This window comes from Rhipicephalus microplus, chromosome 9 (genome assembly GCF_043290135.1).
Source record: "Rhipicephalus microplus isolate Deutch F79 chromosome 9, USDA_Rmic, whole genome shotgun sequence".
Taxonomy (NCBI): Eukaryota; Metazoa; Arthropoda; class Arachnida; order Ixodida; family Ixodidae; genus Rhipicephalus; species Rhipicephalus microplus.
In genome coordinates, this window is record NC_134708.1 from 102,033,323 (window position 1) to 102,057,686 (window position 24,364).

A 24,364-nucleotide genomic window follows, 5' to 3' on the forward strand; every position below is an offset into this window, starting at 1 on the left:
ATACTTTACGTAGATACGTTCTACGTATACGTATACGTAAGCACGCGCAGACTGTGCTTACTGCACACCGGTTGAGCCTATAACAAGGCGGGATGCACACAACGGCCTACTGACAGCAGCAATTTTGCATGAGGCCAATTGACATGCCACGCAGGAGCAGTTATGTTTGATGTGAAAGAAGTGCCAATCTCGTTCTCAAGTACGGTACAGCTTCATGCAGTTGCGTTCCTTCGCAGTGTCAAGGCTTGAAATGGTGGGACGAAGAATATGTCTCGTGGAAACGCTAGCATATTCGTGTGCATAGCCAGGCGCAGTGCTCGTCTTGAGATGGTGGGAGGGGGGAGTGTTACCGCAGTGCCCCCTACTTATTAAATCAATGCATGGAGCAAACTGCGCCCCCCCCCCCCCCCACATTCTTGAGCGATTAGAGAGGCCAGCCACTTACCTGCCCTCTCTCTGTGTGCATACCTCAATCGGGCTCGTGTCCTCGCCTGGGAGACAACTGCTGCGTCAACCAACCCCATTTCTCACGCTCCTTCTTCACAAGCATCTCGAAGGCACCAAGTCAAGCTCTGCCAAACCACCTTAAAAACCGCGTTCCTTCGCCTATACATCTTCAGATTTTATCACAATCCACTTAAATTCCTACATCGTTTACCGCGTGTAAATACGCATCGAATACGCTTAAGTAAACTGCGTAACCCTTTATCGAATCGCACTTTCCAGTACAACAGAGTAGGTTTCTTTCAGGTTGGATTCGTCACCGAGAACAAGGTGACGCCAACAAGTGGGCAAAGTCATCGCCCGCAGCGAAATGCTAGCTCCAAAGAACAACTCGACTCGACCTTCAGGGTGCTGGGTCCGGCAGGGCGTATCAGTCCCCCGGGCATGGTCATCGAACCGTACTTCCTTGGTGACTCCGTGACGCAGATCTCGCCAACAACGTTCGCCTTCTCCCGAAGAAGGCAACAAATCGCGGCGCCTCTCAGCGATGCGGACCTTGCCACCTTGGCACGGAGATCATCTTCGACTACAACGTTCAGCGATGAGGACTTCCAGATCAGCTACCACAAGGTATGGAGTGAAAAAAAAAATGTCTCAAAATGCAGCAGCACAATAATCAGGTGGTCAGTCACGAATGTGGCAATTATGCTTAACCCAGGAAAAAATAACTAATCAATGATTGAATCACAACGTCCGCGAAAGAATATAACCTCGATGCCTCCCGATCTTTACACAACTATCGGAGAATACTGCCAAATACCTAATCTCCAAAGGATTTTGCACGCTTGACCCTGCTTTATGGTGCGAAATCAGTTCTCACCCACTACAACGCAAAAACAAAGAGGGGATGTACATACATACATACATACATACATACATACATACATACATACATACATACATACATACATACATACATACATACATACATACATACATACATACATACATACATACATACATACATACATACATACATACATACATACATACATACATACATACATACATACATACATACATACATACGTACGTACGTACGTACGTACGTACGTACGTACGTACGTACGTACGTACGTACGTACGTACAACATAGAATGTGAACGGGGGAATGACCGCCTCCGTAGCTCAGTGGTAGAGCATTGGACACGTTCTTCAAAGGTCGCAGGTTCGAATCCTGCCAGCGGCATGTTATGATTTCGTCCACATTTCGTTCTTCACATTTACATTGTAAAAACTTCTATTAATATCCGCTACACTTTCCTTGGCATCATTGTGTGTTCTCATTATTTCAGCCTGCGCAAGAAACACAAGCAACGATGAAAAGCGGTGAACATTGAGCAGCCTTAATTTGAAAAAAAAAATGTACGCATATGTATACTCTCCCATACGGACTTCATCCGCTTCACATGCGTAGGTATGGCATGACATTATCAATGAGCTGCGTGGATGCCACGCTTAGGCAACACTTCCCCAGATAAACAAGTCGTTCTTTTTTTTTCAATATTGAAGCAGTCACAAGGCAGCCAAAAGTAGCCATTTAAAAATCATCACAGGTAGCGATAATGTAGCCATGGAGCCAACCTAGAATTTTCATCACCACGTGTGTTCGTAAAGTAGCACGTCTGCCGCAAAGTAACCATCAATAGGAAGCCTTCTTGTTGTCTCAAAGCTTTTTTGACACCGAATGTACCGGCTCGGCTCAATAGTACTTTGGTACCCACAAGGTGCTGGAGAGTTCGGTGGCATCCTGGCTGGGCGACGACGACGCCGACGACATCCTTGGAGGCACGCGTTCTCGGTACAGACAGCGGCGCGACGCCGACCGCGTGCCGTCGGTCGAGCTGCCATCGATACGGGCGACGCACAAGACCAAGTCTGAGCAGCTGACCACACGAGCTAGTGGCGTCGAGGACGTTGCCGTTCAGCGACCGCGCAGCGAAGACCTCTCTGTGCACATGCGAGAGCCCCAGCCGGTCGCCCTGAGACACCTCGAAACCTCCATCGTCCAGGGCGCCTTAAGAAGCCTACACGGGCAGTCAAGGGCTGACTCGGATGCCGAGAGGCTAGTCATTGCCTCGAGGGTCGGATTTGGATCGTCCCCTGCAGGTACATACATTTTCGGATATCAATTAGTCATTTACTTAGATAGATAGATAGATAGATAGATAGATAGATAGATAGATAGATAGATAGATAGATAGATAGATAGATAGATAGATAGATAGATAGATAGATATGTGAATAGATAGATAGATAGATAGATAGATAGATAGATAGATAGATAGATAGATAGATAGATAGATAGATGGATAGATAGATAGATAGATAGATAGATAGATAGATAGATAGATAGATAGATAGATAGATAGATAGATAGATAGATAGATAGATAGATAGATAGATAGATAGATAGATAGATAGATAGATAGATAGGATGGAATGGAATGGAATGGAATTGATGGGATGGGATGGAATGAAATGGAATGGAATGGAATAAAATGGAATGGAATGGAATGGAGTGGAATGGATGGACGGATGGATACGCCTAAGGTAACCGAAGTTCGCTAAGAAAAGCTTCGCATTAAAAAAAAAAGACTATGGAAGATGCTACTCACACAAAGGCGCTACTGACAACAAAAACGTTTATTTCAGTCACAGAGACAAGGTACATACCTACTTTGCCACTCGGTAGACACAACCATCCGCATAAAACATGAAAGAATTGCGAAAAACAAACTATCGATACAACAGCGATGGAAGCTTCCTACAACGAGGCTGAAAGAATATGGAAGGTGCTCATGTCTAAGGATAATTACAGACAAACAAGTCCACAGCGCTATTTTAGTGACGTAGCACCATCTCTCGTCGGTGACAGCAGTGATCTGCCATAATTCAGTGAGAAATGGGCAAAACAATCACCGGATTAAAAAGCTACTTTTCACAAACAAACCTGATTCAGCAAAGCAGATACCTATTTAAAAATCTTCTAAAAATGCAGTGCTGTACTACAAACAGCGTGGCTTCCAACGGTGTTTTAATATTTTACTATGGATCCTCCAGTGTTTCTAATGGATAGTGCTCAGTTACCCTGGTATGCCTCAAGCTTTGTTCTGCAATACTGTTGTTTCACTAAAGTGTTCTGGTATAGAACTAGGAACCAGTTTTGATAACTAGCTTTATTAAAGAGATCCGACGTTGTTTGTTTCCGCACAATTTTCATGGCAGGATGCCGTTGCTGCCACTGAGAAATGGCTTCACGTACAGTTATGTCCCAAAATCCTGAAAACAATCACGATATTGGTATTGATCATACTCGTAGGTCTCTTACTCTATAAGGGCAACATGATCACGCAGTTATTACATAAATGATAATAGCGCCTCTAGTGTAAGCTTAAGAATGCTACATAGGACACATTGGCATTTTTATGAGATGAGTACTTTAAAATCTGCAAGTATCGTTAGACTTGACTGAATCTCAGACAAGAAGATATTACTGAAGCTCCTTCGGTGTGCAAGTAACAATTTGGTTTGCTTCGCGTATCGCCTTTCTCCCGTCTCTCCACCAATCGCAAAGTGTTGTTTTACGTGGAGACGGTTGCACATAACTTTAGTTTTCTGCATATATATTTTCGGACCTACTCTTTTATTTTCCGTATCCAGTTAAGTCTTTTAGCTATGACTTATAGCTCTTCTGGCCGTTTTGATAGCGGTATACATAGCAAAATTAGTATGCCACAACATGAGTGTATGATGAGCATAACTTACTATTCATAACATGAAAATCATGTAATGAATGTTATCATTTACGTTTCATGGTCTCACTGCTCTTGCGGGGAAGGGTTCACTTAAATGACATATTGCAAAACTGGTATGGTATGACATGACTGTATAGCGAACATAGGTGACTGATGATGATGATATGTGGGGTCCCAAAACCACCATATGATTATGAGAGACGGCGTAGTGGAGGGCTCCGGGAATTTTGACCACCTGGGGTTCTTTAACGTGCACCCAAATCTGAGCACACGGGCCTACAACATTTCCGCCTCCATCGGAAATGCAGCCGCCGCAGCCGGGATTTGACCCCGCGACCTGCGGGTCAGCAGCCGAGTACCTTAGCCAATAGACCACCACGGTGGGGCTAGGTGACTGACTCTAACGTGGAAATCATGACATGCATGTCACGTAAATCTCGACTACACGCCACGCTCATTTTGCCCTCGCAGTCGTGTCGCTTGCTTCACACATACCAAATTTAGTGGTACGTGACGTGAATGGATGACAAAGGTATAGGACTGATGCATACATGATAATGATGGCATGCGTGTCATGTGAAACATGACTACATGCTACGCTCTTGATACGCTCGCGGCCGTTTCCCTAGCGTCGCGTATGCCAAATTTGGCATTACGGGACGTAAATACACGACAAACGTAAATGGGACGTCCAAACATGAAATAAAGACGCGCGCGTCAGCAAGAACATGACAACAAGCATGCTCATGATGAGCTCGCAGTCGTTTCGCTAGCCTCACATATACCAAATTTGGTATCACGTACGTGACGTGAAAAGAAGACGACTGCAATCAACACGTCCAAACATAATAGTACTACTATGCATGTCATGTAAAACGTGACCACATGTTTCGCTCATAGCGCACTCTCGGCCGTTTTGCAACAGCTTCAGATATACCAAATTTTGTATCACGTGACGTGAATACACCAAGAAGGTAAATGACGCGTCGAAACTTGGTAATCGTGATATGCGTGTCATGTATAATAAGACTACATGCTACGCTCATAGCGTGCTCGCGGCCATTTTGCTATAGCTTCAGATACACCAAATTTTGTATTCCGGGACGTGCATAGACCACGACGGTAAATGACACGTTCAGACTTGGTAATCGTGATATGCGTGCCACGTAGAACAGGACTGCATGCTACGCTCATAACTTGCTCGCGGCTTTTTCGCTACCTTCGCATATACCAAATTTGGTAATAGATCATGTGAATGGACCATGAACACAAATACCATGCGGAAACACGATGATTATGACATGGTAGTGATGTACGGCTTAATTTACGTCCACCGCGTTACGTTTTGCTGATTTTATTGGGACACATCCACCTGTCTCATTGGTGCTATGCATATAATTGATTCCCAGTGTGTTTGGGATCTGCCAATTTTTTTTTTCAGTCGACTATATCCTAAGCGAGCCAGTCCCATTTCATACCTAAGACTCCTCACTAATAATGTCGTCATTTTGCCTAACCCTTTGCCGTGTCCGTCCGCTCGCAGAAATGACTGGAATCTTTCAAGCTACAAAGGGAAGTCTGGGGTTCCATCATTCACGCTGTTTGACTGACTCGAAAATTCAGGGGCATATTCGAGAACAAGCCGGCTTTCTTGCATTCTGTTTTTCAAAGATGATAGTCTTTCTTCGTGACCTTCGACGCAAAAATTTTGTGTCTGTCTGTACATTTCTCTGTTTGTCCACCCTTACCGGTAACTCAAACGGCACCAAAGTGAACAAATAGTACTCCAAACGGCCGATCCCATCCGCAGCGCCCACCAATACTGCTGAAGGGTCACCGTTCATACTTGTGCGATTGTCAATTAAAGAGCAATCATTGCGCATATTTGAGGCACCATAACAACACGTCAATATTATTTATGTGTATTTTTTTACTAGAAAAGGCATACATAAGTAATTTTAAGTATCGTAGCCTTTATAACGCCGCGCTGGCCATGCAACGCTTGCATGAAACGGCAAGTGTTTCCAACCCTTTGCTAAGACGACACGGTGGTGGCACCTACCCGTCGCCTTGCGTTTTACACTTTATCACCTAAGAGATGGGCCCGCACGGCACGCGCCCCCATTTCCAGGATAACTGCCAGATAGCGCTCATGTCTCGCGTGTGACGTGGCTTAATGCGCTCGTTCGCCCCCGCTGCACGCCCGAACCAATGTAACGCAGCGCCTCCAGTATACCATTCACCGATTTTCTTGCGCAGACCGTCAAATAAACGTTTTGTTCACTTTCTCCAGATGCAAGACTATCGCCTTTCGACGACATTTGCGGTGTAACATGCAGATACCGGGCAAATTTTTTTCTTCCGTTTTCTTGTATTAGGTTTTTCAGATAGGCTTTCACCTGTTCTTCTGTTAGTATTGGATAAAGTAACTGTCACTTATTCTATTTTGGCACTTTCAGCAGCTAATCCTAATTGCACTCACCACTAATATTGCAGCAGTACCTCCCATTGAGCTTGTTAAGGCAATAAGGTGGAGGGTGTTAGCCTGTTGAGACTGGCGCATTTAGCAACAGACCTGCGTGCCTCGTGTACACTTGAAATCTTGGGTCCAGAGCGGGCGCTCCATCTAACGAGAGCTTTTCAGGTCTTCCGCAGACAAGCCAACCATCGGCGAATGCTTGCGATGAGGATGATGGTCCGGGTGGTACTCCCTGCTCAGAGTCACCTAGCAAGCCACCACCAGTCACGCCACCTCCACCGCCTCCACGCGTGGCTCCGGTCGAGAAACCACCGCGAGGCAACCATCGTCATCGCCAGGCCTCGGCCGACCAAGCAGTGCCGCGTTCGCCACCCTCTGTCAAGCTTTGTGCGCAGGAACAACCAGCCGAAGAGGGCCGCAAGTCGGGCAGTCCGTCCTCGCCGAGTCTGTTCAGGGACAAGCTGTCGCGGTCACCCTCACGATCGCCGAGGACGTCTTCGTTCTTGCAAGTGAGTGACTGAAGCCGGCCAACCTAAAAGGGACACTAAACAGAACACTGATTCGACGACGAATGCTGTTATGAGATCGCCACAACAGTCACAATTTGTGTCGTAGTTGCCCGCCACCACCGAGGTTGGCAACAACTACCGCGCAATATGAGCGAAAAATATGGAGGATCGAGCAAGATTTTAACCAAGGCCCTCAATGTGGAAGCTGAGTATTCCACCACAAAGCTACTCTATTGCTTCAAACTTCTCCGCAAAAGGCCTTAAAGGGACGTCGTTTGGGGCAAAAAATCACGTCAACGTGCGTAACCTAGCGTAGTACAAAAGTAAAACAACAAACCAGCCATCACGCTATGCGCATTCCGTAACAGCTTTGTAGTTTAATACTCCACAAACATTACAAGTGCCTTAGTAAAATTCATCACCATCGGCAAGTGCCTCAACCAACTGCACAGTTATCTACAAATGTGTAGCGGGTACCTCGCTTCTTCACAAAATGATTAAATGGCGTATTGGGTGCCTCTCTGCTTCGCAAAACTTAAAATAATTTACGGCGTTGTAAATACCTTAGTAACTGTCCAGCAGAGCCTCCGAATAACTCTACGTAGACTGACTTCCAGTTTTCGCTGTTACCTCACTGTGTGTTCCTTGAAGGCCTGACGCGTTGTTCTTCTACTCGTAAATTAAAATTTCACAACAGCGATACAGTCTCACCGCTACAAGGTGCTTGGGAAGCAAGAAAGCGTGTGGGTGACAACGCCACCTTGGAATTTCCGCATTGAACGTCGTGAAGTCATAGATTTTGACGGCGCCTGTTAGGTGATGGTAGTTCCTAATCAGAAAAATAAAGTAAATTCTCCTCTCGCAAAATCATTCTAGGAAATTTCGTTCAGCCAGTGTCGCTAAACATGAGAAAAAATGCACTTTGAAACACGTGGCTTCAAGCGTTGCGATTTTGTCGTGAAGTTTAAAAGAAACTCTTAGCTTGGTTTTCTCGTTTACAATTTATCATTGTAGATTTCTTATTAGAATTCTCAAAGTGCGATTCGTTAATTGAAAATGATTTATTAGCTCAATTTAGTGTCCCTATGATAGAATACTGCCATGGTTTTGAAATATTTTCTGATTGTTACTCTAAATAAAAAAAGCAGTGTCGGGATCCCCCAGAACAATGTAATGGTCCATGGCGATGCATTTAATATATATTTTAGCACCACTCTCTTAGACACTAGTTTGTTATTGATGGCATGGTTTCTCAGCGACGTGTCAACGCAGCCTGACGTGACGCCATGTGGACCGTGATTTGCGGCCTACTAACATCAGCTCCCTCATCTGCATCTGTCGTTACTGTTGTCTTGCTCTGGTGTGTGGAAAGCGTTGACGATCTGTGCCGAGGAGCGTTAAATGTGCCCTCAAATGAAGCTAGGAGCATATGCTAAAGGCTATACTCTAACGATCTGGCAGACATTCAGTTAACGAATCACCCTCACAAAATTTATTCTGAGTGGGTCGGGACAGTAATGAAAGTTCAAGTGGCTTGTGTGAGGGGGCGGGGGGGGGGTACATAACAATAACAGGGCTTTTCATTTTTTCCTCGCCTTCTCCCCGATTATCTCCCGAAGCGGGACGACGAGAAAAGCGTACATCGGAGGATGCCCCAGGTTGATACAAAATTACCTCTTCAACCGAAACACTGAGACACTTCCTTTCTGGTGAAAACCGCAGTCCATTGCAATATAAAAGCCCATGAACATCCTTAACCAAAATTTTAATATGGGACGAAAATTACCATGCATGTACCAGTTTTCTATAGATAAAGGGCACCAGACGACGTGTTTGAGACCTCTGCTATACATACCCTTATTGAGCCACATGTTATCATTATGCCTTGGAACACAGGCTACTGGACATCACAATACCATAATAAGTGACAAATATACCAAGTGCACTTTCCTACATTACACGGTAATACGACATGAATAAGCATAGTCCTGTTTTTATGTTTCATTTTATGAATTACTTCCATTACGTGGTAACTCTAAGGAGCACGTTTCGATTTCGTCAAGAGCGCATTCTGAGGCCGTGGCGCAGTGTAAAGGAATCAGCCGTGGCCGCCACATGAGGAAAGTTCATGCGGCTTCCGCAGAAACCTCACGCATAAAATCACTGGTGGAGCTTCCTGCATGTTGTCGCCGGCTCTTTTGCTGTCAGGGTATTGACGCTGGCCAAAACGCGCTCTGAAGCGGCCTGCTCAGCAAAACATTCTCCTGTCCCTTCCCTTCGCAGAGTGATATGGGTCTCTTTGACATGGGCCCAAAAGTGACTGCACTGACGCTGGCCAAACAGAGATACTGATGCAACACCACACGGAATGTTAAAGGCGAAGCATTTCTTAACAATATACGGTGATTTTGACCGTATCTATCTATCTATCTGTCTGTCTATCTATATATCTATCTACCTCCCTATCTATCTATCTATCTATCTATCTATCTATCTGATCTGTCCAGCCGCCTAGGACTTTTAGCTCTCCTGGCCGTTTAGATAGTGGTATTAATACCAAGCTTTGTATGGCATAACATGACTGTATGAAGAACATACTTGACTAGATATGACTTGAAAATCATGACATGTATGTCATGATTGTCATGATATACATTTCATGGTCTTGCTGCTTTTGCGGTTGTTTCGTTCACATGACATACTGCAAAACTGGCAAGATATGACATGACTGCATGGTGAACATATGCGGCAGACCCTAACGTGGAAATCATGACATGCGAGTCATGTAAGCCATGACTACATGCTACGCTCATAGTGCGCTCACAGTCATTTCGCTATCTTCACATAGGACGAATTCGGTGTTACACGATGTGATGAATGACAAAAGTATATGAGTGAAGCAAGCATGATAATTATGGCATGCGTGTCATGTAACAAAAAGACAACATATCACGCTCATGACGGCTCGTACGTGGCCGTTTCACTAGCTTCGCATTTACCGAATTTGGTATTTCCTGGCGTAAATGCAAGACGAAGGTAAATGACACATTCTAAAATAATAATAATAATGACATGCGTGTCATATAAAACATGACTACATGCTACGCTCATAGCATGCTCATGGCCTTGTGACGACAGAAAATAGCGCAGAGAAACGGGGACACAAGACGAGGACACACGGCACAGGCCATCCTTCCCATCATTTCCCATCATTTAACGTAACGAAGTAACGAAGGCCCATCATTTCCATGGCGGCTGAACGATCTTGGCGCCCAGTGATTCTAGAAAACTCTATGATAGCTTCCAGTGTAACTAGCGCCAGATTTCTCTGTATTGTAGGGAACTCATTAGGTTCACCATCATGTGATGTTGAACGGTGGTTCCGTTATTGCCCTCCATTGCGTATTAAAGCTTTCACCTGTGATAACTTCTTACGTTGGTTGTCACACTGCTGAATCGAGGCCAACGGTTCAAGTTTCCCGCCATGACCGCATTTCAATGCGGACAAAATTCATAGATCGCCTGTTTCGAATTAGCCGCAGAACTCTTTTGCGACATCTCTCATATCCATGTGCTTTGCAAAATGTAAAACCACAATTATTATGCGTTATCCTATCGGAACACGCGTATAGCGGACGTTCTAACGTCGTAAACACGCCATGAGGGAGTGCGACTAATAAACGTTCAGGTTTTTACAAACACATGCCCTGAACTACTTCCAGTTTTGTATACAACGACGTAGCATCTGACGGGAAAGGAAAGCCTTGTCGAGTAGCCCGCACGCCAAATGAATTTTCGAAGTGGTATCCTTGAATTTTATGCGTCCTGCTTTTATCTAAAAACGCAAAAGAGACTTTCCTAAAGCATATGGCTTCCGAAAATGATCTGTAGGCGTCTCTGGCGCTGCAGTCATTCGGCAACAATGGGAAAGATGGGCACTACACAAATTCGCCTTGTATTCGTGCTTGCAACTTCGAACGCACTTGTGGCCTTGTTAATTCCCGTGTTTTTGTTTTACAGCGAAAGCCATTATAAGATCGAAACTCTCGTCTCGCGCAGCGCCGTAGTTGTCCGCCGCCGCCGGTCTTGGATTTTTTCATATATGTGTGCAACAATCCTCTCCGTGCAGGCTTAGGAAAATAGCGCCTAGGAGTGATGGTCCATCCTATGTGCTCAAGCTTTGGTGACACTGAGAGCACGCTTTTTGCACCAGAGCTGCGAGTGCGGGAAAAAAGAAGGCGAAGTGAAGGCTTCGGTATCAGCTAAGGTGTGATGCACGACGTGCGTTCTCCTCGTGAAATTTGTCCACAGCCGGGCCGTACCCACAAATTTTTGTGGAGAAAGGGGGAGGGGGGAGTACTCTCTATACTATGCTGAAAACAAATGTCTCGGGGGGGGGGGGGGGGGTAGTACCAAGCCCTAGCTACGCCCCTGGTGTATACCGTAAAGTTACACTTGAAAAAGCCCGCCTACCAAGCTCCTACATCGTTGGCATGAGAGCACCCTCATAGGCGAAAAAAATCCATTCCGCTCAATGTCACAGACACTGTCGCAAGAGCGAAACACCTGCCCATCCTTCATGGGGCTATGTCGTTACTCTATATATATTTTTTTCAAGTCTTGCGTTCGTTGGCGCTTAGCTTCGGCCTTCGTGGTTGGCTCGTCGACCACATGCCCACTCTCGCTTTAAAACTTGCTCACGCCCAAGGTGGGTGACTTCATCATAAAGAGAATGAGAAAGGGTCGCCATTTTGAAAGGGCGAACTCCTGAACAATAACACACTATATATTTTACATTCCAAGGCGTTTCACCATCATCCTATCATGGCGTGTTTTACAGCGAAAGCTGTTATGAGATCACAACTCGGGTCACGCGCAGTTGTCCACCGCCGTTGTCCGTAACCGGTGTCCAAAACCTAGCACCAATGACACATTGGGGCTCAAATCCGGGTCGGCAGGGGGCCAGCCCAGTATTCTACAACTGAGCTACGGCGGTTTTTTTATATTTATTACTGCTTTTGCACGTAGTACATTGATTTAGGTCGCTATGAACACACAGCGATGACACACATCACCGGTGCTTGGGACTTGGCAAACTTGCCTTGGGTAGGCTTGATTTCAGGAAAGCAATCGTGTTAATGCGACTTATAAAGTATTTTAAAACAGCGAAACAACAAGCAGTCATCGCACAATGCGAATAGCGTAATGAGTGGGTCGTTCATTGCTCGAACCTATTACAAAGCTTTTTTTTTTTAGCTAGTAACTGTGGCGCATACCCACTTAAAGGGCCACTCACCAGGTTTGTCAACTTTCAGCTGACAAGCGCAATGCGTAGACGAGGTGTTCATGATCTCGTCTGCCAAACTTTGCAACGCTACCTGCCGCAGGAATGGGTGAAATAAGATAAAAGCTGCTCCCCCTCCCCTCTGCCGGCGCACGCGTAGACAATGAGGGAATGACGTCGGCGTATGAATAGCTCTACGTACACGGCAATGCAGTGACATTGGTCCTCTACGTAGACGAGTCTGCTCTGACGTTGTCAACAGTATACCACGTGACATGGCAAAAATTATGTAACACAACATGCGTAGTTTATGTATTTGTTGCTTTAAGAGATTAATAAAACTTAATATAAATAATGAGACGCAATAAAAATTGTACGCGTTTTTCTTTCATTTTTTTCCGTGAAATGCTACGAGATGCGGGGCTAAGGTGCCAGCGTTTCGCATGCGTTCGTGTCCCCGCGGTCAGCGCATTAAGCAGACGACCGCCGTGGAACGCTCCTACGCGCTCACGCACTCATTGTGCTCATCTACTCTACCGCGTCTAAGCCAGCGTTTTCAAACTATCCGGCAGAAACTGGCAGAAGCCCACAAGATAACGCTGGTCAACAAAGCAACGCTGCTCGGGTCTTCGGGGGTTGGGCTTGTTTGGGCACGTCATGCGCACGTCATCCAATGGTGAGATGCTGGAGAGGGTGGGGAAGAGATTTGGCTTGCGAAGGCTACGCGGAGGAGCGGCAAGGGATTCGAGTTCGCCTTCTTTCATCCTCGTTCCGCGCCGCTTCAAAAAGCCTCTTTTCTCCGCTCGTGATGAACCGATTCGAAAAATTTTTGTGGCGAAATGCTCCTCATCGGACACCCAACTACTTAAACTGTCTAACTAAAATTTGGTTTTGGGCCTGGTGAGTGGCCTGGCCCTTTAAGCCATAATTCCTCAACGTCATCAGCCGGCGCATGAATAATTGGCACAAAATTACTCGCAATAGTTTAGCAGATACCATGATTTTCTGAAGAATCACGAAAAATACCCTAGCGATTGTTAGCCTATACCCTAAAATTTTTATTATTAGTGCCGTAGTTGGCACCAAGCAAATGTGCTAGCGGCAGTTACTCGATGAGTGATTAGAAAATGCTCCGAAAGGCCGCTCTTCTGTAGCTTTGGCAGTGACTGTGTGACGCCTTCTGTGCAGCCCTGGCGTTTATTTTTTTTAATGTGCTGCGCATTTCTACAATGTTCGACGACACTACCATATTCGACGATTGTTAGACATGCCGTGGTCCAGGACCAATGTTTTCATTTTGCCCCGCTTGAAACCAATACGACAAAAAAAAACTGCGCTTGCCTTTCAGGCCTAAGATTGATTTCTACTTATGCAAGTACTGAAGCTGGCTGGTAGCAGGATAAGTAGATGATTAATTGCACACTCATTACCTTAATTAGAGAAACTCGCGTGAAGCCACACATTCATTCAATTAATTTCATGTAATATATTACTAAGTGCCTTGAAATCATGCTCCGCGAATTTCACGGTTTTCTGACAACGGAATCATAATGCGGGTCTGAAGAGGACAGACACTAATTCCAGAGTTCTTTCTATCGCACTCCGAACTCCATGTCCGTAAACGCCCGCTCCGCTTCGGTGTTTGAGAATGGTAAATAAAGTGAACGAAAGTTTGTTTGAGTTGTTGCTCCTTGGTACTTTCTTAATCGCGAAAGATTTCACTTAGTACAGTGTAAGCACTACCACGCAGGCGAGAACTGTTCGACACGAGCGCCCTCACCTGCCCGGCCGGAGGACACCGTCACCACCGCGGTCGGTCAACAAGGACGACGGCAACGAAATCGCTGCCGCCGAGTACAAGCTGACCATCATCAACGCCTGTCCGGGGACCGCTGTCGCAGCCGGCTTGCACGGTAATCCACTTTTCACCTTAGAACTTCTCCATGCAGCAAACCATCCCTTCGCGTAACCGTATTTTGTAAGAATGGTGGTGTAAGGTTTTTTTTTTTCCCAAATTATGTTTTGGTTTGCGTAAAGGCCAAGTAAAACCTCTCCTAGAACACCCTTAGGTGGCTGAGGATGTTATGATCTATCGAAACCCCTGTGGCCCTTTAAGGCAGAGTCCCAGATGATAAGTGGGAATAGCTGGTTGAAAATAGTTAGGTATCAGAAGAGATAATATTAAACTATCTGTCTCTTGTACGGCTATGTACAACACTTCACTTACGCGGAACAGGAATATTCCCACCTGCACTAAACAACAACTCAAGATACAATGGCTATATTTACCACGTGGCCGTTGTAAGGCTGTGCAGCGCGAGCGCTTCGTCTATCAGACGTATTTTAGATTATAACATGATTAGTTTGTCATCTCTTGTAACGTCACCCGTAAGAATATATAACCGGACTTGTCTTTAATTCTCAGTTTTTCGCTCACAAAACTCATCAATCGATTGACCACCACCATGACTGGGGTGTTTTGATTCGTGGAAACTGATGCAACTCGTCGGGATTTATAGACGCTGTCTTTTCATGGTCCATGTGTATCCCCTGCGAAGGATAGTTGACGCCCTTCACTGCATTAGTGGGACAAATTATTTCTCATCCACGAACCTTCGTCCCGGCTACTGGCAGATAGCACTTGATGGCATGGACTGTGAAAAGACAGCGTTTTTAACTCCCGACGGATTATTTAGGTATAATGTAATGTCACTACGGTTATACAATGCTTCAGTTACATTTGAATGCATGATTCCGCTCTCCTTCACGGTTTTAAATAGTCAATCTGCTTGTGATACCTTAATGACGTCATTTTCTTCTTACCAGCATTTCAAACCCGCCTCGAGCGCGGCTCGATCATTTTTTTTCCGTTTTCAGCGATGCAGGGCTTCAGCTAAACTCGTCAAAATGTCACTTCGGCCACCGCCAACTCACACTCCTCTGACACCTTGTCCATTCGTCTCGTGTTCGTCCATGTCCTGAGAAAGTTCACGCAGTGAACAACTTCCCTCTGCCTACCTCAACGAACGACGTTCGAAGCTTCGTGTACCTCTGCTCTTACTTTCGCAGATTCGTGTGGTACGTCGCCGACGTCGTGCGCCCCCTCATAGAACTGCTGAAGAAAGATGTGACTTTTGTGTGGGGACCTGAACAAGCCAGCGTATTCGCCGAACTGACCACCAGACTTACGACACCACTGATTCTCGGCCTCTTGATATGTCCACTCCAACAGCAGTGCGCACAAACGCAAGTGGCCACGGAATCGGAGCAGTGTTGGCACAAAAACCACATTGCTGCGAGCCCTCTTTTATCGCCAGTGGAACGAAATCACTGATCGCAAATCTCTCGTGCTCGTCTCCGCAGTGGGTAAATTTCGGCCATATTCGCATTGACGGCCATTCACAGTAGTCACTCAAGATCACGCCTTATGCTGGCTGTTCTCCTTAAAAGATCCTGGTGGACGTCTCGGCTTGTGGGCTATACGGCTGCAAGAGTATTTGTACACAGTTGTCTACAAATCGGGCCGCCACCATGAATATGACGACTGCTTGGCGCGTCATTCAGTCGACCAACCAGACCATTCTTGGAGCGGCGAGTCTGCCTGCGTTTTGGCACTTTCCGCCTTCGGCAACATCGAAGATGAGCAATGCCGTGGTCCTCACTCGAGATATATCATCCTTCGGCAGTTGGTCCCACAACTCCTCCGTCTCTTCATATGTTCTGCTCCGAGAGGTCGTATTATTGATACAGCATGCATCCTGATCGACCTTAATTACTGCTGCTGGTCATACCCTAACTTATCCGTCAGGCTGTCTTCGCGCAATTGCGTGATATTCCATCGGCTAGTCACTTGGGAGACTCAAGAACTTATGACTGCGTTCGACGTTGCTTCTTTCGGCCTGGTATGTACCGATCCGTCTACCGGTACGCCACCATCATCATCATGAGCCTGTCTACACCCATCGCAGGGTAAATGCCTCTCCCATGATCCACTCATCAACCCAGTCTTGTGCTTGCCGTTACCGTGCTAACCCTGCGAACTTTTTAATCTCATCAGCCCTCATGACTTTCTTTCTGTCCTTCGTGTGTTTTCCTTCTCTGGGAATCCATTCAGTTACTCTCAAGTATCAGCGGTTATCCTGCCTACGTTCTATTTGTCCGGCTCTCACCTGTTTCTCCTTAATTCTAACTATAATATCCTTAATCCTGGTTTGTTCCCTGACCCTCTTTGGCCTATTCTTGTCTCTTAATGACACACTTAGCAATTTCCTTTCCCTCACACGCCAAATTGTCCTCAATTTAATCTGAACCCTCTTTGTAAGCCTCCAGGTTTCTGCTCCTTGGGTGAGTAATGGCAAGATGCAGCTATTATATACCATTATATACCTTCCTCTTGAGGGTTAGTGGCAGACTACCATTCATGATTTCAGCATGTTTACTGACGTCATACACCTCTTCCTTATTCTTCTAATGATTTAACTTTCATTGTTCGGCTCCACAATAACTACATGTCCTGAATGGACATATTTCTTGACAACTTGCAGCGCCTGTGCACCTACCACAAAGGGCTGTTTTCTGCAGACTATTGCACAATACTTTTATGCATATTACTTTCATACCTATTTTTCTGTTGTCCGTGTCTAGTTCTTTAATCGTGAGCTGTAATTTGTCCTATGAGTCAATAATCAAGGCAATGTCATCAGCGAATCGCTGGTTACCAAGATACTCTCCATTACCTCTTATTCCCAACTCTTCCCAATCTAGGGTCCTGAAAACCTCCTGTAAACACGTGGTGAAGAGCATCGGAGATCATGTCACCCTGTCTTACACACTTATTTATTGAGATTCTGTCGCTTTTTTTATAGATAACTATATGGTGGCTATGGATCCACAGTAGATTTCTTCAAGTATGGTTGAGTAAGGTTCTTCCATGCTCTGATTTTGCTGTGCCGGCATTACTGCTGATGCATCGAGTAAAACAAACACCTTCTCGTAATCTATGAAGGCTACGTATAGAGGTTGGGGGTGGTCGGTGCATTTCTCTATTAACTGATTGATAGTATAAATATGGTCTATTCTGAAGTAGCCTGTGCGAAATCCTGGTTGGTTTTTGCTCGATTGAACTCTGATGTCGCCTTAATTCTATTAGCTATTATTTTTCGTAAATAGTTTGTAGAACGGAAAGTAAGCTGATTGGCTTGTAATTATTTAAGTCATTGATGCCTCCTTCTTTATGGATCAGAATGATGTTGGCGTTCTTCCGAGATTCTGGACCCCTTCCCGTCAAAAGACATTCGTATATGAGGTGGCCAGTTCTTCTAAAACGATTTCTCCACCTTCTGTCAGCAGGTTCGTTATTACCTTATCCTCCCCAGCGGCTTTGCCTGTTTGAATTCTTTCTAGGACTTTGCTTACTTTTTCTCTCGTTACTGGTAGCATATCGAATATTTCTGGACTATTATTGTTCCTCACAATATATTCCTGGCTGTTTTAGCTTTTGTAGAGCTATCTGTAGAACTCTTTCACCACCTTGACTATCCTATCCATATTGGTTATGACATTGCCTTTCTCGTTCGTTAATGCATACATCCGGTTTTTGACTATGCATACGTTTGCTTTCACTTCTTTTAGGCTTCTTTTGTTTTTTACAGCCTGCTCAATTCTCTTCATATTATACCTTCTTACGTCGACTACCTTACGCCTATTGATTAACTTCGAAAGCTCCACTACCTCTACTTTTGTCAGTTGCATTTGGAGCTTTAATGGTTTGTCGTCTCTCTTAAGATATTTCGTCTCCTGAGATAGTTTGCCAGTGTCCCGTTCTCTGATTGTACCTCCGACTTCCATTGCACACACTTTCATGATACTAGTAAGATTATCGTTCTTTGTGGCAACGCTATTGTGTGATACCTCGTTTACTGCCTCGAATCTATTCTGAAGCCAAACTCTGAATTCGTGGACTTTCACTCTCACCGCTAGTTCAAATATTTGTCTTCTGGCATATCAGTTTTTGTCCTCGCTTTTTTTTTAAATCTAGGTGAATACGAGCTCTCACCATTCTATGGCCACTGCATTGGATCTTGCAAACTACTTCTACATCCTGTACAATGCCTGGGCTTGCACACAAAATGAAGTCTATTTCATTTTTTGTTACGCCATTAGGACTTCGCCATGTCCACTTACGTTTAGCTTGTTTTCTGAAGGTGTTCAAGATCCGTAAAGTATTAAGTTCTGCGAGCTCAACTAATAACTCTTCTCTGGAATTTCTACATCCGATGCCATATTCCTCAACTACATGGTCTCCGGCCTGTTTCTTGCCAACTTTGGTATTAGAGTATCCCATCAGGATAGTATACTGTGACTTTAGTTTATTATTTACTGACTCGACGTCTTTATAGAAGCGTTCAACCAAAATACCATCATAGCTCGATGTAGGCGCGTAGGCCTCCACCACCTTCACCTTGTACCTTTTGTTGAAATTAAAGGGACCCTGCAACATTTTTTCAAGTAACCATGGAATGAATTCACTAGAGGAGCTTATTACCTGAAGAATTCAACGCCTCAAAAATTTTAGGAATCTGTCCAGTGCGAGTAGATTCCCATGCTGCAATTGCATTCTCTCTTCTTTCGTCCGGACGAAAGCGCTGGAGCTAAGCAGGGAGAAATGGCAGGGGCAAAAAAAAAAGAAAAAAAATCGTCATTTGCGCCTCGTGGCCTCGAGCACTTTTTTTTTCTTTTTTTGTCAAATGCACGGTCTTTTCAGGGTGATTGCGCGCACACTTTTCGACAAGTGGCGGCTGCCCACGCCTATCTCTGTAACAACGGAGTGCACTATTTTCAAATCAGCGAATAAATGATATATGGGCTGTCTACCAGTGATATCGGAGCGTCTTCCATCATTTCTCGAGAGAAAGAAAAGCAATTTTAGCTGAATTTAATAATTTATTGTGAATTCTAGGCTGTGTGCTGTGCTATAGTATTTAGCTCGCATGTTCTCGGGAACGTTTACTACCGATTGGCCGCGTTTCCTAACCATGTTTAAAAAGTGTTTGCAGGGCCCTATTAATTACGATACTTGCCACCTATCTATGATGCTATAGTACTCTTCTATGTTGCCAGTGATATTCTTGTGTATAAAAAACCCCACCCCTTTTTTTTTTCTCAACTAAGCCATGGTAGCATAGGACGTGTCCGTTCTTCAGCACTCTATGGGCCTCACGTGTCCTCCAAAATTCGCTGAGCCATATTAAATCATATTTAACACCCTCTGATTCCTTGAATAGCACAGCTAGACTAGCCTCACTTGAAAGCGTTCTGGCGTTGAAGGCAGCCAAGATCAGATTCAAATGGTGGCCTCTCCAGACCCAGAGATTTTTAGCACCCTACGCTGCGTCGCAGGTCTGACCACCACCTTGGAGAGTTGCTTCGCAGCCTCTAGAAACTGAGGGCCAAGAGTTAGTTGCTGTAGTGATGAGAGGTAGTGGCCAAGTACTGCGACAGGGTCGCCAATCCTGCTCTGGTGAGGAAGTACATTACAAGGAAGTGGTCGCCAGTCAGGCCGCACCTCAGACGGCTTCTTTTTTTTTTCTTTCAATGATTACCTTATCACGCGTTTTAAATAAATACACCATAGAGAACGGTCTGAAACCATTACGCCACTTCATCCAAATGCTGTCAGCACTACAAAACAAAAACAGCAACACTTACAGCGTGACGCTTTCATCCTATTCTGATACCATCAAAAATGTTTTATAAGGTTGGTCTTGACCTACTTAGACCTTTTCCTTTATTGGTCAGTGGGAGCATGCGGAAAGCAGTCGCCACGCCCTACCCCACTCGGTATTCCATCACGCAGGCCGTTTCTCATCAGTGGAGCAACGAACGTCGCCGACTTCCTTCTGGAAGACGTCATTCTACACCACAGCGCCCCTCGACAACTACTTACCGATCGCGGTCGCTACTTCTTTCCACATGTTATCCAACACATGTTGCACTTTTACTCTACAAAACACAAGTTCACAACAGCCTATCACCCTCAAACCAACGGGCCCACAAAACGGTTAAATTGAAATATTACAGAAATACTCGCCATTTACGTTTCTTCCGACCATCGTGACTGGGAAGCTGCCCTCCCTTTGTGACATTGGCCTAAAATACGTCCGGGTATGATACTGCAGTTTCTCGCTATTTTTGCTCATCTACGGACGAGAACCCACGCTATACCTTTCGGCACGCTCCTTCCTACCGTTACCAACACATCAGACTACACCCGCAAAATCGTCTCCAGAACTCTAGAGGCACGTGAGATTGCTCGCCTGCGTCTCAGTGATTTGAAAGAACGCCGACTGTTGTGCAGTTCCCGCCACCACGATGTCCACTTCTAACGTGTTAACATGGTCCTTCTCTGGACACCCTCACGGTGGGTTGGCCTGTGCGAAAAGCTCACTTCACCGTACTCGGGTCCGTACCATGTCGTGCGCCAAGTCGATGATGTTACCTAATAAACTGAACCACTTCACAGCACCAGGGCGCGCTCGTGTTCGGACGTTGTTCACGTCACCCAGCGGAAGCGATACTACTCGACTAACCGAGCACCTAAACAGTGCCTTCGCCACCGGGGGTGATACTACGGTGCGCCACAGATGAACTCGGTAGGGAAGATGACGACGTTTGATCTCTCGTGCAGACTGTGCTCCATCTTGTACACCTGCCTGTAAATTCGTGGTATATATATTCTCAGACGCCTTTCTTCCTGTAACAATACTTTTAAATGCGAAGCATTTCTTGGCGAACTTCGGCGACTTTGAGCGTATCTATCTCTTTATCTGTCTAGCCGCCTACGACTTTTAGCTCTCTTGGTCGTTTCGATAATGGTATCGATACCAAACTTTGCATGGCATAACATGACTGTATTACGAGCATATTTGAGTAGTCGTAACGTGAAAATCATGAAATATAATTCATGAATGCGAAGATTTACATTTCATGGTCCTGCTGCTCTTGCGGTAGTTTTGTTCACATGACATGTTGCAAAACTGGTATAGTATGGCATGGTTGCATGGCGTACGCAAGCGACAGACCATAAGATGAAAATCATGACATGCGTGTCATGTAACAGCATGACTACATGCTGCGCTTGCGGCCATATCGCTAGCTTCACATACGGCAAATTTGGTATCATATGACGCGAACAGACGACATAGCTAAATGACACATCCAAACATGATAATCACGACGTGCGTGTCATGTAACAACATGACAACATGCCACACTGATGATGCACTCGCGGCCATTTCACTAGCTTCACATACGGCAAACTTGGTATTACGTGTCGTCAATGCATGGCGCAGGGATGTGACTGGTGCAAACATGATAATCACCAGATGCGTGTCATGTGAGAACATGACTACATGCCACAGTTGAGCCGCCATTACATTTCGACGAAACCCCGTACGCGTGCGCACCGGCGTTCTTTTGGTCGCGTCACACTGGCGTTGCCACGCCAGGCGCCAGTCCTCTCAAATACTCGCCGGCGCGTGCCACGCTGCGTTGCTGTAACGCATGCGCGTTTCAGGGCGTCTGGCGTCCCTCTATCACGAAAACAGGCATACGCAGTGCTGGCTGGGTAACGTATTGGCGTGAAATGCAACATGCCGCATTTTGCGCCGCTTGCTGTCGGGCTGCGCCGACGGACGCTGGTCACACCGGTCATGCCTGGCTAATGTAGCGTCACTGTGCACGTGCGTCAACGTTACGTTGGAGTATATTGGGCTCTTCATTATGCGCTCGCAGCCGTTTAGCTAGCTCCACATATACCATATTTCGATGGAGGCGGAAATGTTGTAGGCCCGTGTACTCAGATTTGGGTGCACGACCAGGTGGTCGAAATTTCCGGAGCCCTCCACTACGGCGTCTCTCATAATCATATGGTGGTTTTGGGACGTTAAACCCCACATATCAATCACATATACCATATTTGGTGTTACGTGACGTCAATTGACGACAAAGTAGTTCCACACATACCAAATTTGGTATCACGTGACGTGAATAGACGAGGAAGGTAAACGACACATCCAAACGTGATCATCATGACATGGAAGTCATGTACAGCATAATTTACCTCTAACTCGTAACATTGTGCCGGTTTTGAAGCGACATATCAACTTACCTCATTCGTGCTTCGCATATAATCGATTCTCACTGTACGTGGGATGTGCCAATTTTTTTTCTTAGATACAGAGCTGTTAATTATGGGCACGGTAAAGATCCATTCAACAGATTAATGAACGCAGCAGCACGGACTGTAATCGGGGACACAGAGACAACCGAGTACGATCGATAACTTCTTGATCAGTGTACTGAGAAGAAACGAAAGTTTATGCGCAATGATCATGCACGAAAGTTATTTTAAAGTTTTTAGCTACCAGAAAAGTTGAAGAACATGGTAAAATTGAAAAACAGATGAAAAAACATGGACAAAGAAAGAGCTCATTACATGCGCGTGCCGAATAAAACTTTCATTTCCGCTCGGTTGGCAGTTATCCTCGCTCTTCTTTGTCCTCGTCGTCAGTTCGTCATAACGTACCATCATATTCATCATAACGTACCATCATAACGTATTCATCATAACGTATTCATCATAACGTACCAGCCAACCCAAGCCGCTTTAACTGAGGCTGTAATAAACTGGTTTACACATTGCAGTGCCACCGGACCGACGAGACAAGGCGGTGCAGGTGCACATCCGCACACTGGACAAGCGATTCGTGGCGTGCAGCGTGCTCGCCGGAGTGCTGGCCATCGCGCTCGTGGCGGTGGTGCTGTTCGCTATCCTCGAGAGGTGACTGCTCGGCGAGGACCACAATGGGCGCGTACGCTATGAACGCCCGCGACGCCGGGAGCGCTCGACCACGGCGCGCTTTCGGCACATATATCGACGGGCGATGCCGAATAATGGCAGTAAATAAATGGAAATTAACGCTAACCTTGTCCTTACTCTCCAATAATTCCTGCTCAACCGGACTTTCCTCTCGTGTGTCCCTGCTCCTCATCCTCACATTACTACTCCTTTCCCACACTCATTGTTACACTATATATACCTATAGTCACGCTTTGCTCCTTCCCCTCCTCTTTTGCCTCCTTCCCTCCTTTCCACATTACTTTTCCCTTTCAACCCTTTGCTATACTATATTATCTAGTATAATGCAGTGCATCCGTATAAGACAGTGCGCCCGTATAAGGCTTATCGCTCTTCGCGGGGGACACGTGGCTTGGCGTGCGACTAAAGCACCGAGAAGCGCAGGTGGGACATGTGTCTTGAAGCTTGCGTCATGGGTCTTGAAACAACAAAGGAGATCCCCTTTGTTTTTGTTTTTAATCCTGTTCGATAAGATTGGGCATGCTTGCTTCCGGATTGTAAAGATGAAGTTATTTTTTCGGTAGGTTCATTATTTCGTTAGATAATTAGGAACATAATATATTTGATTATTAGAAGATTATACTGATAACCACGTTCGAGGAGTACGCAAATTTCATGTGCATCTAGAGCAGAAAGCACAAATCTCCCAACATAGGAAGCAATTGTATCATTGTTTCTTCTTTTACAGTAAACTCCTTTTTTTTAGCACGACTAAGCAGTGATCGCATGAAAGACATATTTTAAAGGAACTCGAAACCTATAGTTGAAATGCACCTTCTTCGCCTTGTGCACTTAGCTGTATGCTGCGAAGAAATTTTTGCGGTGATAGGCACGATTATATCGCAGTAATTGTCTTTCTCAGTTGGCAAAACTATTTTCAAAAATTAACAAAACAAATAAATGTAACGTTTC

General features: G+C 45.4%; 1 protein-coding gene across 4 annotated transcripts in view; it reads left to right on the forward strand.

Moving 5' to 3' along the window:
* LOC142772072 (uncharacterized) overlaps positions 1-23,518 on the forward strand; it is an 88,960-nt gene extending 65,442 nt beyond the window's left edge. For 3 of the 4 annotated variants that reach the window (XM_075874174.1, XM_075874172.1, XM_075874173.1), the window contains 5 exons: positions 751-1,074; positions 2,232-2,613; positions 6,907-7,250; positions 14,285-14,447; positions 23,239-23,518. In XM_075874174.1, the coding sequence (XP_075730289.1) occupies positions 751-1,074; positions 2,232-2,613; positions 6,907-7,250; positions 14,285-14,447; positions 23,239-23,378 (1,353 nt within the window). In that variant the 3' untranslated portion in view covers positions 23,379-23,518. The remainder of the gene's footprint in view (positions 1-750; positions 1,075-2,231; positions 2,614-6,906; positions 7,251-14,284; positions 14,448-23,238) is intronic. The other variant, XM_075874175.1, reaches the window with a different exon arrangement.
* The last annotated feature ends 846 nt before the right edge of the window (positions 23,519-24,364 follow it).